This window comes from Cydia strobilella, chromosome 1 (genome assembly GCF_947568885.1).
Source record: "Cydia strobilella chromosome 1, ilCydStro3.1, whole genome shotgun sequence".
Classification (NCBI taxonomy): Eukaryota; Metazoa; Arthropoda; class Insecta; order Lepidoptera; family Tortricidae; genus Cydia; species Cydia strobilella.
The window spans coordinates 23,617,185-23,632,459 of NC_086041.1; the positions used below are offsets into that span (position 1 = coordinate 23,617,185).

Sequence of the window (15,275 nt, forward strand, 5' to 3'; positions counted from 1 at the left end):
GTACAGTTTAACTTTTTACGCCAGTACAAATATATTTAATTTGAATTAATTCTCGGGGCAAAAACACACGAATAAAGTACTGACTTGAGAGATTACATAAGTTGGTGGTTCCAATCACTGTAACATCCAAAAAGAGCGTTGTGTTCACATTTTTCTTTTCACACAGATCATTTATTTGAACGACTTCCATAACTAGGCGACGCTCTGTTAAAACTGTTTAAAGGTTTAGTGACGCGGTACCCGGCGTGCGCGTTTCGAGCATTCGTGTGGAACTGATGCTGATGTATAGAGGTCCATCCAGCACACTATCAAGCTTGTCTGTGTTTATCGCTTTATACTAGTACACACGTTGAATGATCTCTAATTAAGTATGTATGATTGCTACGGATCTCTAGATCACATTTTATACAAGAGCTGCGTAGACGTGTGCTTATTGACCGACGGGAATAACTGACCCGGACCCGAGGGCAAAATATTCGCGCCGTTTACTACATAAGTAGTTTAAGTATATGTTTTAATTATGCGTGTTATCAGCAACAGTGTTGTAATAATGGTAATAAAACTGTTTTAGTTTAAATTATGAAGCGTGATTCAATGTTGGTAGGTATTAATATAAACATTACTTTAATGGTCTTGTTACCCATACTCATACCCATACTCTCACATTCAAAAAATAAAATAAAAAATAATAAGTATACATATATATATCCAATAGTGCATGCCCTTACAGTAGTGTGTTTTTATTGAATATTGTTAAAGGACTTGTCTTTTCCTACTCAATACCATCGACGTATCTACAAAACGATTCATCATGCACGAGTGAAAATAATAAACTAACAAATTTCTCTCATCAACATTCCCATTCCTAGTTCTTTTTATTCTATATTTCTATTGTATGTATGTACCTTCCATATTTAACAGGTTACATATTAATATTTACGTTTGACGCTGCCGCGCTTCAATTGAAGCAACATTTCTCTAAAACATATTAGGGCATGTGATATATCAATTTTGGATAAATTAAGGACGAGGAATCTATTTTTAGAACAAAAACAAATCACTTTTTAACAAAAAAAAAGGAATAAAGTAGAAAAGACTAAAAAACATATTTGGAATCGTATGGGCAATTCTGCATGTCTGCAATAACCTTTATGTAAGTAAGTATATATACCTATCTTTATTGCAAACCATGGTATAGACAGCATCAAAAATAGTTGATCTGACTATTATTCTATTATTCTCTAATATCTTAACAAAAATATATACCTTGTCTCTAATATTACATTAGAGACAAGGTATATGTTACATAGAACAATTAGAGGCAGACACATATGTAATTTAGAACGCTTATATATTCACCCATACATATTCACTAAAAATAATGTTTAAATGTTACGAGTAAGTTACGTCAAGTCGTATTGTAGATACCTAATAAAAGAAGGCAAGTAAAACGAACTTTACATATCTCATGCTCTGAAAGTGGGTCGTTGTTGTTCTAAAAAGTGCGCAGAAAGTTATACGTTTCTGCTCTAGTGCAGAAAAGTAGTGTACTCCTCTGCGTCCCCGTCCCACGAGCAACTGGATACAATGGAAAAATAGTGTCTTTATTTCCCCGCCTGGAACAATTCGTAATTGTTCTAATTTTACTTATCCCGCATTGAATCTTTTTTAGGGTTCCGTACCCAAAGGGTAAAAACGGGACCCTATTACTAAGACTCCGCTGTCCGTCTGTCTGTCACCAGGCTGTATCTCATGAACCGTGATAGCTAGACAGTTGAAATTTTCACAGATGATGTACTTCTGTTGCTGCTACAACAACAAATACTAAAAACCGGCCAAATGCGAGTCGGACTCGCGTTCCAAGGGTTCCGTACATTACACAATTTAAGCAATGTATTTTTTATGTGAAACGTGAGTGAAATGTCTTTAAAAAACCCATAGGGTTCGGATCAAAAACTAAGTAATTAGGTCCGACTCACGCTTGACTGCACATTTCTAATAGGTTTTCCGGTGATCTATAGGTAAAGATCTATTTTGTGTATTTTTTTCAAACCCAGTAGTTTCGGAGATAAAGGGGGGGGGGGGGGATTGATCATTTTTTGCCTATTTTCTTGAATAACTTCTAAACTGTTTATCTTAAAATTATAAAAAAAATATATTTGAGATTCCCACAATGAGCTCTTTCATTTGATATATAACACGGTATAGTGTTTTTTTTTATTGTTAATTTTCTAAGTTACCCCCCAAAAGAGGCCCCTATATTTAAAATTAATTAGTTTACGTTACATGTCCGTCTTTGGGTCACAAACTTACATATGTGTACCAAATATCAACTTAATTGGTCCAGTAGTTTCGGAGAAAATAAGCTGTGACAGACGGACAGACAGACAGACAGACGCACGAGTGATCCTATAAGGGTTCCGTTTTTTCCTTTTGAGGTACGGAACCCTAAAAGTACGGAATCCTCGGTGGGCGAGTCCGACTCGCACTTTTCCGGTTTTTTTATCATAAAATATGTAAGTAAAGTGCTAAAAAATTATTCTTGATTCCTTTTGTTGAATTGTATTTACTCGATTTTATAAGGCTCCCGAACTAACGAATACCTACACCAAAATAGTACATTATGATACAAGTGTGCTAAGTTGGTCATTACACACGAGGCGATATTGTCGCAATAAGAAAGCCGATGTGTGTAATGACCAATGCACACGCGTTTCATACGACGTTTTTCAACACACTTGCGAGAAAAAAAAGAAACTTTCATATTAATCAAATTTTAATAGTTAAAACAGTTAGTATTGTGTGTTTCATCTGTCATACTCGTACTGCAGGCCGGCCCTCGCTCGCCCCGGTCGCGGGCGCGCCGGTGCCCGCCAGTCCGACCAATTAAAGAAGGCTCCCTTTCCATGCATATTATTAGCAATCAGTTAGCTTCTTAACTCAGTCGGATAATATAATGAAAAACCATGAGTGGAATAATACACTGAAAGAACACGCGTGTTTAATATCTAGGATTATGAGCCAAAAATCGGTGGAATAAAAACGTCGTTTTGAGCAAGTGTGTTGAAATAGTACATTTTACAACTAGTGTGAAAAGACATTTCACACGTGTTTTAAACGACGTTTTTTAATACAATTGCGAAAAAATAATAAATTAATATATCATTAGTAGAATCATACCACCAAACCAAACCAAAACCAAAAGTACCTATACAGCTAAGATACGCGAGCTGCCGCAGCCCGCGATACCTTCATACTCGTGCGCGCCCCGGCCGCGGCCGCCGCGGGCCCGGCGCGGGTTGGTCAACGACACCTCCTCATAACTCATGAGGCCCTGGTACCTGCTCCGCGCTAAATTCAATTTTTAATACAGTTGCTCAAAAAGTGGTACTTTTTGTGGCTGCGTAGCGTGCGAGAAGCTCAATTTCTCGAACTAGTGCTTTTTACTTTTTAGTTCCAAACTATACTTTCGAAACGCAGTTAAAATTGAATTTAGCGCGGAGCAGGTACCAGGGCCTCATGAGTTATGAGGAGGTGTCGTTGACCAACCCGCGCCGGGCCCGCGGCGGCCGCGGCCGGGGCGCGCACGAGTATGAAGGTATCGCGGGCTGCGGCAGCTCGCGTATCTTAGCTGTATAGGTACTTTTGGTTTTGGTTTGGTTTGGTGGTATGATTCTACTAATGATATATTAATTTATTATTTTTTCGCAATTGTATTAAAAAACGTCGTTTACAACACGTGTGAAATGTCTTTTTACACTAGTTGTAAAATGTACTATTTAACTGCGTTTCGAAAGTATAGTTTGGAACTAAAAAGCACTAGTTCGAGAAATTGAGCTTCTCGCACGCTACGCAGCCACAAAAAGTACCACTTTTTGAGCAACTCTATTAAAAATATTTTTTTTAAACTTGCGTAAATGAGCAAAGGCCACACCCACACACACACTCACTCTCTTACACAGCCACAGTTAAACATTTGTACGATATTAAATGGGTTTTAAAAGTTATTTAGCACTAATATTCATGAAAATAACATAAAACATAAGATAAAAATTGCCTTGTCTTGTTTGGTTTCCTCACATTCGAAATGAAAAGTAGTGTTTAACTCGGGTGAAAGGTACTATTTCCGTCTCGGACTATTGGCTCTCTCACTGCGTTCGAGCGCCAAACTACCTCGACAGAAATGGGTGATGGGTGTCTTTCAACTTTCAACCCTTGGTTAACAATCTACTATTACATAAGTTCACAGATGCCCCCGCTAAGTCGAGCAATAATTATTTTCTAATAAACAAAGCTTTTGCCATTAGAATTGTTTGCTGATCATTTTGAGCAATTAATTTTAGTAGGTACCTATCTATTTACGTCGGATGCTGCGTGCAACGTGTTTATTTACCTCTGATGGGGTAACTGCAAAGTAAAGGCAATATTTCAACTGCGACAGAATTGCAGCGCAGCGTCGTTACTTCCCTGTCGTCGACATTGATATTGACATTTCCGGCAGCAATGTAATCAGCTAGTATCGTAATTGGAATGGCCATGTCATGTTTTTATTCTAAGCACTAAGTTATTAACATATGCCTGCAAATACTTCATAATAAAAATAAAAACTTAATAAACAAGACAGAGATTGCCTGAGGTGTCTTCAAGGTTGATGACATCACGGATCTCACAAAGTCATTTAAAATGAAGTAATAAATATATATAACTAGCGACCCGCCCCGGATTTACACAAAACCTTAACAAATTATACCTAAACCTTCCCCCCGTGAAAATTGCATGAAAATCCGTTCAGTAGTTTTTGAGTTTATTGCTAACATAAAGACATACGCGGCGTGGGACTTTGTTTTATAAGGTGAAGTGATATTTACTAACTTGTAAACATTTGCTCAGGTTTAATAAAATCCTACACGCGATCATACCTACTACTTACCTACTACAATCCTAGTCTGTTTATAAGTGTGTTAGTAAGACAAGCTAAACCTGTTGATTTCGTTACTGGCAATGTTTGTAACATGGCAAACCTGCATAGTAAAACACAGTTTAAACAATGTATTTTTTATGTGAAACGTGAGTGAAATGTCTTTAAAAAACCCATAGGGTTCGTATCAAAAACGAAGTAATTAAATCCGACTCACGCTTGACTGCACATTTCTAATAAGTTTTCCTGTGATCTATAGGTAAAGATCAATTTTGGGTTTTTTTTGCAAATTTTTTGACCCAGTAGTTTCGGAGATAAAGGGGAATGGTCATTTTTTGCCTATTTTCTTGAATATTTTCTAAACTGTTTATCCTAAAATTATAATAAAAACTTTTATAAAAAAAAGATAAACCGACTTCAAAAAGAATGAAATAAAATATTATCCTTTGTAGGATTCCGTGTTTAAGTATATGCGTTACCAACTGATATGTTTGAAGTCGGTGCCAAGCCAAATTTTGAATATATTCATAGTGAAATAAAACTATGAAAACGGATTATTACGCGTCACGCGATATAATCCGTTTTCATAGTTTTATTTCATGAGTAACTATCGCGGTAACCGAAGACAATATTATATATTCATAGTGATTTTGGTGCAATTCGATAAGGATGCGGCTATATAAGTATGTACGTTGAATTGCCTAACGCAGCGTACTACGTAGGCGAACAACACGCGAACGCGAAGCGGCGCGGCACGGCGCCTTAATTAATCCTTTAGTACCTATAGAAGTGTCCTATGTGGGCGATCTCGTTGCGAAAACGCGAACGCGAACGCCTTGGGCCGGCCGCGCCGCGCCGCGTTGCTCCGCTTCGCGTTCGCGAGTGTTCGCCTATGTAAGACGCAGCGTTACACGACGACAATAAACGAACTTTCTGTAGGTATTTAAGAACACACAGAACAGAACACACGGTTGAACCTTCTTGGCGCAGTTCGTACCTTGCTTATCGGCACATTAGTGTAAATCTAATGCGTTTATTGTCGTCGTATTTTTAAAGAGCATTTCTTACTAATTCTTAAACATTTAAAACTTTCGCGTTTTGAACACATATTAAATCACATTTACAAACCTGTGTCGAAACGTCGGTAAATAAAGGTAACAAAATAAATTCGCGATAGACCCGTTTGTAAATGTGATTTAATTCTTAAACAGTCAATAGCACGCAAGTGTGGGATTGGGACTGAGTTATTTTCTGTCGCTTATCCAGAGGACTACATTTCAAAATATAAAACCTTCCTTCATGCCAAATTTCAGCTAAAGCGGTTCAGTTGTTAAGCCAAAGGTAACAAAGAGGCAGGCAGAATTACTTTCACGTTTATAATATTTGTACAGTTGTAATGGGATTTATAGACATAAAGCTGATTATTTTTGACTGGTATTGTTACTACTTGGCTTGGCACCGACTTCAAACATATCAGTTGGTAACGCATATACTTAAACACGGAACCCTACAAAGGATAATATTTTATTTCATCCTTTTTGAAGTCGGTTTATCTTTTTTTTATAAAAGTTTTTATTTTTCCATTTTTAGTTTTAAGACATTGTTAAGAGCGTGACGCATGAATGAAAAACATAATCATGTTTAACTCTAAATTCGTAAACTTTATTAAATAATCAGAATTTCCTTGAGTCCGTCTGGGAAATAATTCCTGTCACTAAATCCATTCTCCGCCCCGCCACTGACCCAATTCCCCAAACCCCCCGATCACTCAACCTCACAGAACATCAACCACTGATCACTGAACCTCTCGACCCTAAACCACCAACCCTTCAACCGCCATTCCCCGACCCCTAATCCCAGACCCCTTAACTCCCAACCCCTCAGTCCCCGACCCATCAACCCATCTCCCCTCAACCCCCAACCTCAAACCCCCCCAAACACTAATACCCTCTACCTTCACCTCTCACACTTACCTCTCACCTTAGTCTCTTTGGTTGTTTCCAACACTACCTACATCCAAAATCATAATACACATACGAGGGAAGTTCCACATTTTATCCATGGTCTTCATCATCACTAGCCTTACCACGAGTTTGACATTGATATATTCGCTATCGTGTGCGTAACTGTATGTTTATACATCTCGCTCGTACTGGCATATTAGTGTACAAAGTTACGAAGACGCTAGCGAATATTTAGTGTCAAACTCGTGGTTAGGCTACAGTTGCACTACATCAAATTGGTGGTTTTTGGGAGGAAATGCTTGAGTTACTTTAGAAAACACCGAAATCACCATACACGTGCCTTTAAAAATTGAGGAGTTCCCTCAATTCCTCACGGATTCCATCATCAGATCAAAACAAAAAATGTTACGAAAACACCTTGGAGGTACTTCTTTCAAACAGAAAAAGAATTACTCAAATCGGATCATGGGTGCCGGAGTAATCGCTGAAATCATTATCATCAAAACAATCATCATCATCAGCTCCACTTCATCAAATTGGTGGTTTTCAAGAGAAAATGCTCGAGTTGCTTAAGAAAACACCCAAATCACCATACATGTGCCTTTAAAAATTGAGGAGTTCCCTCATTTCCTCAGGGATCCCATCATCAGATCAGAACCAGATTAATATGGGACCAACTTGGAAGTAGCTCCTTTTGAACAAAAAAAGGAATTACTCAAATCGGACCACGGGTCTCGGAGTAATCGGTGAACATACATAAAAGTAAAAAAAAAAAATAGCCACAACCGAATACAGAACCTCCTCCTTCTATGAAATTGAAGTCGTTTAAAAAAATATATATTTGAGATTCTCATAATGAGCTCTTTCATTTGATATGTATTACGATATAGTTTGAAAAACTTTATTTTTTAATCTGTCACCAGGCTGTATCTCATGAACCGTGATAGCTAGACAGTTGAAATTTTCACAGATGATGTATTTCTGTTGCCGCTAACAAACGTGATTTTTTGCCGTTTTTTGCGTAATGGTACGGAACCCTTCGTGCGCGAGTCCGACTCGCACTTGGCCGGTTTTTATAAAGAGGTGGCAAAATTTCAATGTTTAATGTTAGGTCAAGTGGGGTAGCATTTAAAAGAGCTCAAATTGAGCATGACAAAACATGTTTTTTTTTTATTACCGAAGTTTATTCACGAAAAAATTTGTTTGTTTTTAGGGTTCCGTACCCAAAGGGTAAAAACGGGACCCTATTACTAAGACTCCGCTGTCCGTCTGTCCATCTGTCCGTCTGTCACTAGGCTGTATCTCATGATCCGTGATAGCTAGACAGTTGAAATTATCACAGATGATGTATTTCTGTTGCCGCTATAACAACAAATACTAAAAAGTACGGAACCCTCGGTGCGCGATTCCGACTCGCACTTGGCCGGTTTTTTTACATAATATATATATTATCATAAATATTACAAGAAAAATATAATCACACCTCTATCTTAATCTCTATAAAGTTTATTTTGTTATCAAAAAACATTTTCTAATGTAATTTGCAATTTAACCCTCTTTGCGGGTTTAATATTCTTTAAATTTCTATGAGATTACACTAAAACACCTTCTTAGTTTGTTAGTAATACAACCACCACAATAATACTACTACATTTTTCGCAAATCGACAACCATTGTGTCTTTTTTGCGTAAAAACGAGATCTTTTTCCATGTGCGCTCTGAACATGGGGCTGTCTGTTTTACCCATATTATGTAGGTATTTGTTCAGTGTGTTAATGTCCTGTAATAGGGATGTTGACAATTTTTTAGAACTGTTTTCATTTTATAGATAGATAATTCTTGAAAAAAATTTTTTTAATTTTTATTCATTAATTTTTAATAAAAAATCGACTTTAATTTAGTTTAGTGTTTAAATTGCACGCAAAAATGCTCCAAGCTGCCACGTGATCTTGATGACGTAACGATGTGTTAAACAAACTGCTCTCAGTACCACCTCTGGCACTGACCTGGTGGTACTTACCACCAGGTTTAACAATTTGACTCACAACGTTACGTCACGCGCTCCGATTTGCGTTTGCAGTCACGTGATGCTGGGCATTATTTTAAATACTTTTAAATTATTTTTAATTAATTTATTACGCATATTTACACTTACAAAATATGATTTTCAACATTCTAATATTCCCTGCTGGTAAAAACATAACATTTTATATATTTGCGATTCATATCAACATCCCTATTAATCCTACTATTTTGCGTAGTTGGTGTCTAGGTGTTTTCAGTACCTTAGTATTTTGGTGAGAATGGTGAGCTTTGTTCCGTTAGAATTTCTTTGGTATGCTTCTCGATTCAAAACCCTTATTTAAGTACGTTATTTAATGTAAGTTTACCGCATCGACGGGACGAACATCAAATGTTTGACAGGTACGAAAACTAGGAACATTTTGTTTGGAAATGATTTTTCTCTCATTTTTTTTATGAAATAGGAGGCAAACGAGCAGACGGATCACCTGGTGGTAAGCGATTACCGCCGCCCATGGACACCCGCAACACCGGCCGGCCTTTAAGATGGGAGTACGCTGTTTTCTTGAAGGTTTGAAGGTCATATCGGTCCGGAAATACCGCATGCGACAGTTCATTCCACAGTTTAGCTGTGCGAGGCAGGAAGTTTCTAGAGAAACGCACAGTTGAGGACTGCCAACCATCTAAGTGGTGAGGATGGTAATGTTGTCGCGTAGGGCGATGGCGAAAAGAAGCGGCAGGGATTAATCCGAACAATTCATCGGAGCACTCCCCTTTATACACGCGATAGAAAGTGCAGAGCGAGGCCACATCTCTACGCAGCGCCAAGGAGTCAAGCCGTTCCGAAATACGCTGGCAGTCGACAATTCGAGTCGCTCTTCGTTGGATGCGGTCCAGAGGGAGAAGCCGGTATTGGGGTGCCCCTGCCCATAGATGAGAGCGTGGGCGAACCTGCGCTTTATACAGCTGTAGGCGGTGGGCCGGCGTGAAATACTGTCTCGATCTGTTGAGCACACCGAGTTATAATTCTTTTTTCGTCAATTTTGCTATTCGGGGCTGTGGTGTTCAGGAATAAATAGGCAGAATGCTCTGGCAACACTAGTCAGTGTCGTGGAGCATGGCGGCCGGCTATGTTACGAGGGCACTGTGTGGAGAAATAATAAATTGTTTTATTTACCTACAAACAATTTAATTACCCCAAGAGTAATTAGATTGGTGATGAAAATAATACTTAATATAAACACCACAGGGGCGACTGAGTTATTACTACTATCTATAGAGACGACATACCAAACAATGAAATTGTCGCAATCAGAACCTGTACCACGCGACCAAATCGTCGCTTACGCGTTTAGGTCGCGAGATTCACGCTCCTCTTCTATAGTTGGATGTCAAAACGGCAGCAACTCAAGGTGCAAAATACTGGTTCTCTGTGCCGGTTCTATACATTAGTAGGTAACTAATAATAGTTCAATGTTCGAGGCGAAGACAAATAAAAAAACCATGAAAATCGGCCGAGCCGTTCTCGCTTAATAAGTGTTGCAACAAACAAGACTTTGTTTTATATATATAGGTATATAACCGACCTTTGTTTCGTATAGATTATTACAAGCAGAGATAAAACCGGCGGAATCGACAAGACTAAAGAAAATAACGATATCTTAACACAATTATACACTGTGCTGTGTTTTGTGTTTTTAGATAACCAAACAAAGCTGAATTTATACACGAAAAATGTTATGTTCCGTTTCAACAAAAAAGTATAACGCAACAAACACCGAGTCATTATTGTTTCATATAGAGACGTCACAGACAACATGTATTTTGCTCCATGCGTTGATGCTGGGCGGCAGCAACTCCTTTTGACAGATTTTTATTACTCGCCGATGCTTTAGTATTCGCCTGTGTGTCAACAAAACGCGATAATGAAAAAAGATAGTGGCGTAACGTATCATCGGTAGGTAAACAAAATATTAACTAAAACCAACCAAAACTATTTTAAGAACCAATAGGATCACTTGGTTCTTAACAAACACATCCCTTACAACGCATCCTCGCACATCTCTGGTCTAAACGCAGCCTTAACAAACATATCCCTCGCAACGCATTCTCGCACATTTCTGGTCTAAACGCAGCCTTAACAAACACATCCCTCGCAACGCATTCTCGCACATCTCCGGTCTAAACGCAGCCTTAACAAACACATCCCTCGCAACGCATCCTCGCACATCTGGTCTAAACGCAGCCTTAACAAACACATCCCTCGCAACGCATTCTCGCACATCTCTGGTCTAAACGCAGCCTTAACAAACACATCTCTCGCAACGCATTCTCGCACATCTCCGGTCTAAACGCAGCCTTAACAAACACATCCCTCGCAACGCATCCTCGCACATCTGGTCTAAACGCAGCCTTAACAAACACATCCCTCGCAACGCATTCTCGCACATCTCTGGTCTAAACGCAGCCTTAACAAACACATCCCTCACAACGCATTCTCGCACATCTCCGGTCTAAACGCAGCCTTAACAAACACATCCCTCGCAACGCATCCTCGCACATCTGGTCTAAACGCAGCCTTAACAAACACATCCCTCGCAACGCATTCTCGCACATCTCTGGTCTAAACGCAGCCTTAACAAACACATCCCTCGCAATGCATTCTCGCACATCTCCGGTCTAAACGTAGCCTTAACAAACACATCCCTCGCAACGCATTTTCGCACATCTCCGGTCTAAACGCAGCGTTAACAAACACATCCCTCGCAACGCATCCTCGCACATCTGGTCTAAACGCAGCCTTAACAAACACATCCCTCGCAACGCATCCTGGCACATCTGGTCTAAACGCAGCCTTAACAAAAACATCTCTCGCAACGCATTCTCGCACATCTGGTCTAAACGCAGCCTTAACCCTTTACCTACGGGTGTCAACCAGAGTTGCCAGTAAGGCAACACCGCTGCAGTACGGGTGTCAACTATAGTTGATCGAAGATATGTTCATGTTCAATATTTTTTTTACTCAAAACGAGACCTTGTGTCTTGGTAATAGCGGTCACATTATGCATTGGGATTAATATAGGTGCAAAGAAAAAAATATCATAATGTTTCGGTAGATGGCTCTGACATAAACATATTTTTAAAATTACCGCTTTTTTGCTGTCAACTGGGGTTGACACCCGTACTGTAGAAGCGCTAATAATTGAACTCAATATGGCGGTCCTAGTGTTGTTTTATATTTCATCGACTTTCTGTAGGAGTGAGACGTGTGGGTGTTTTGAATGTTATTTTTAGTTTTTTGACTTTTCTTTGTCCAAATAGTTACAAAACTGGAATATAATTTTTTTTTACTAAAAACATAACTTGCTGAGCTTCTATCCCGTACTTACAGAAATATCGACAGTTGTATCGATATGCGCACATCACTATTTTTCGTCAGTAGCAGACTTGTTTCTATGCAACATTTTAAGTAATTGATTTTTTGCAATATTTCAATATCATCATTCGCTTGCCCTTATCCCATTCATTTGGGGTCGGCGCAGCATGTCTTTTTCTTCCATACCTCTCTCTCGCCCGTCATCTCATCACTCACTCGCATTCGTTTCATATCATCTCTCACACAGTCCATCCACCTTTTCCTCGGTTTTCCTCTCCCGATACTTCCCTCCACATTCATTCGTAATACCTTTCTCGTCACATGCCTTTCATCTCTCCGCATTACATGTCCGTACCACGCTAGGCGATTCGCTCTTACTTTTTCTACTATAGGTGCAACTTTCAGGCTTCCTCTTATATACTCATTCCTTATCCTATCCATTCTTGTCACACCACACATCCATCTTAACATTCTCATTTCCGCTACATGCAATCTCTTTTCATCCGTCACCTTTAGGGCCCAACACTCTGACCCATACATGACGACAGGTCTTATGATGGTTTTATATATCTTACCCTTCAATCGAAGAGGCATTTGAGCATCGCAAATGGTTCCAGTGACCTGTCGCCATTTCATCCATCTTGTGCTAATCCGATTTTTCACGTCACGGTCAATATCGCCATCGCACTGTACGATCGAACCGAGGTACTTGAAGTCGGAGCAGACAGGCAATGTAACGCCATCGAGTTCTATGGCAGTTAAACTGGAGAGACCGCCGAAATCGCAGAACATATTTTCAGTTTTACATCTGCTGATCTTCAGGCCAACATTCTCCAGTTTTCGCCGCCATTTCTCAAGTCTGCTCTGTACCTCGAGTCCGTCTTCACCCACAAGCACAATGTCATCAGCGAAAAGCATACACCAGGGTGCCTCTTCCTGTATGTCCGACGACAGAGCGTCCATAATAAGCAGGAAGAGGTAGGGACTTAGAGCCGATCCCCGGTGCAAGCCTACCGTGACACTGAACCTGTCGGTGGTGCCAGCAGCTGACCGGACGCGTGTACAACATCGATTGTACATGGACCGAATTAGCTCCACATACTTCCCAGGCACGCATTTCTCTTTCAGAGCCCACCACAAAACCTCTCGGGGTACTCGATCGTATGCCTTTTCAAGGTCCACAAACACCATATGCAGGTTGTGTTACATATATAATAAACTAATACTTAAAAACTTAATCTTGAGAAATTCGCTAATAGTAACTTAAATTTCTTAGTGATTAATATTAAGCGTGAAATAAGAAATACTAGTGAATATAAATAGACCAAGTGATTAGTTATTAACTAAACATATTATTTAAAATTTCAAGCACGTAGCTGCAGTACTTCAAAAGTTATAAGTAAGTGAAATTATGTCAAACCGCTGACTCTCGCCAATACATGCCCGTATTGAGCGGTGACTGGGTGTACAAAGTCCCCGTAGGTAAAGGGTTAACAAACACATCCCTTGCAAAGCATCCTCGCACATCTCTGGTACAAAAAGAAGCGAAATACCACCAAAAGCATTTTCATGTAAAATGTTGCCAAGACGAAACCGGAAGGCTCGCACTGTCAAAAAATTATCAGATTTCATGTAGAGCCAAGCTTCTAACTTTACAAGCCCTAACTTCACAAACTCTACACCTTAGTCAAAAAATGTGGCTTGGCCGTTTCGCTACCGTCACATGAGCATAAGGAGAAAAAATATTTACTATTCATAGTATTCATTACTTTTGTGTTCTTGTAGTAAAGTAACGAATCGGCAAAGCCACGTATTTTGACTAAGGTGTAGAGTTTGTGAAGTAAGGGCTTGTAGAGTTAGATGTTTGGTTCTACATGAGATCTGATAACTTTTTGACAGTGTGAGCCTTACGGTTTCGTCTTGGCAACATTTTATAAGCAAATGTTTTTGGGTGGGATCTAATTTTATTACAAAAACCACAATATCCAGAGAGGAAAACGGGGACTCCGTTTGTATAGAATACCAGTCGTCCCCTTTCCTCTTAAGTATTTAGGTATTTACTTAATTAGGATAATTAGAAATTAGTATTGCTGTTCAATGGAAAATTACCAAACACCCACAAAATAATATTAAACCAAGTACACAAAGGAATATATACACTTACCAGTAGTTGACTGTATCCTGGTATATTTAGTATCTAAGAACACAACGAGATTCGAGTCCTCGACGCTTATATTGTCTTTGCCAGATTCGACGTCCATTCTCGCAAAATATTCACGTTTAAGTAGCTTTTGACCGGACGAGCTGGTTACTCTGCATTTGTAGAATTGAATAATTGTTTGCGAGTAGCAGTGTGGCTGCGGCGCAGCGTACGCGCAACACGATACTAGCCGCGGGTCCAAGCACACGATACACGATCAGTTTCACTTACGCACTGCGAGAAGTGCCAGACTTTCACTTATTGACATACACCTAATTACACTATCGCAATAGATATTTGTAGCCTTTGACGCTTTATCTGTCAACAGCTGTATTAACGAATTCAAAGTGATAATGAAAATATATCAATCAATGTGACTGGATTACAAGTAGATTATACCGAAAAAATGGTGTCCCCCCCCGCCCCTCTAAATCTATGGGTCCAAAAATATAATTATTATAATCGTAAACTTAAGAAAGACATTAAATAAAAACTATAGCGAATATGATCAATAACGTTTTGCCGTTTTTGAGTTATCGCAAAAAGTCTCCCCTTCATAGTAAAAAGACGCACCTACGGTCACAGTGCCCAGAGTTACAGTACGTTATTACGGCATAAAATGGGTTTTTAAAGTTATTTGGCATTATTCATGTAAATAAAGTTAAATGCAAGATAAAAATTGCTTATTTTACTCATTCAATTGATAATTAATATTTAATTTCTCTAAAACAGTTTTATTGGCTGATTGAGTAATGCCGTTGACTATTGGCAGTTTTAGAAAGAAAAATAAAAAAA

The 15,275-nt window shown here is 39.1% G+C and overlaps 1 protein-coding gene across 5 annotated transcripts in view; it reads right to left on the bottom strand.

Annotated features, from left to right (window-relative positions):
* LOC134742097 (ATP-binding cassette sub-family G member 4-like) overlaps positions 1-14,688 on the bottom strand; it is a 36,605-nt gene extending 21,917 nt beyond the window's left edge. For 3 of the 5 annotated variants that reach the window (XM_063675062.1, XM_063675045.1, XM_063675036.1), the window contains exon 1: positions 85-228. In XM_063675062.1, coding sequence (XP_063531132.1) covers positions 85-190 — 106 coding nt within the window. In that variant the 5' untranslated portion in view covers positions 191-228. Of the gene's footprint in view, positions 1-84; positions 229-14,444 lie in introns of those variants that run through there. The other 2 variants (XM_063675054.1, XM_063675070.1) reach the window with 2 other exon arrangements.
* Between the last annotated feature and the right edge of the window lie 587 nt (positions 14,689-15,275).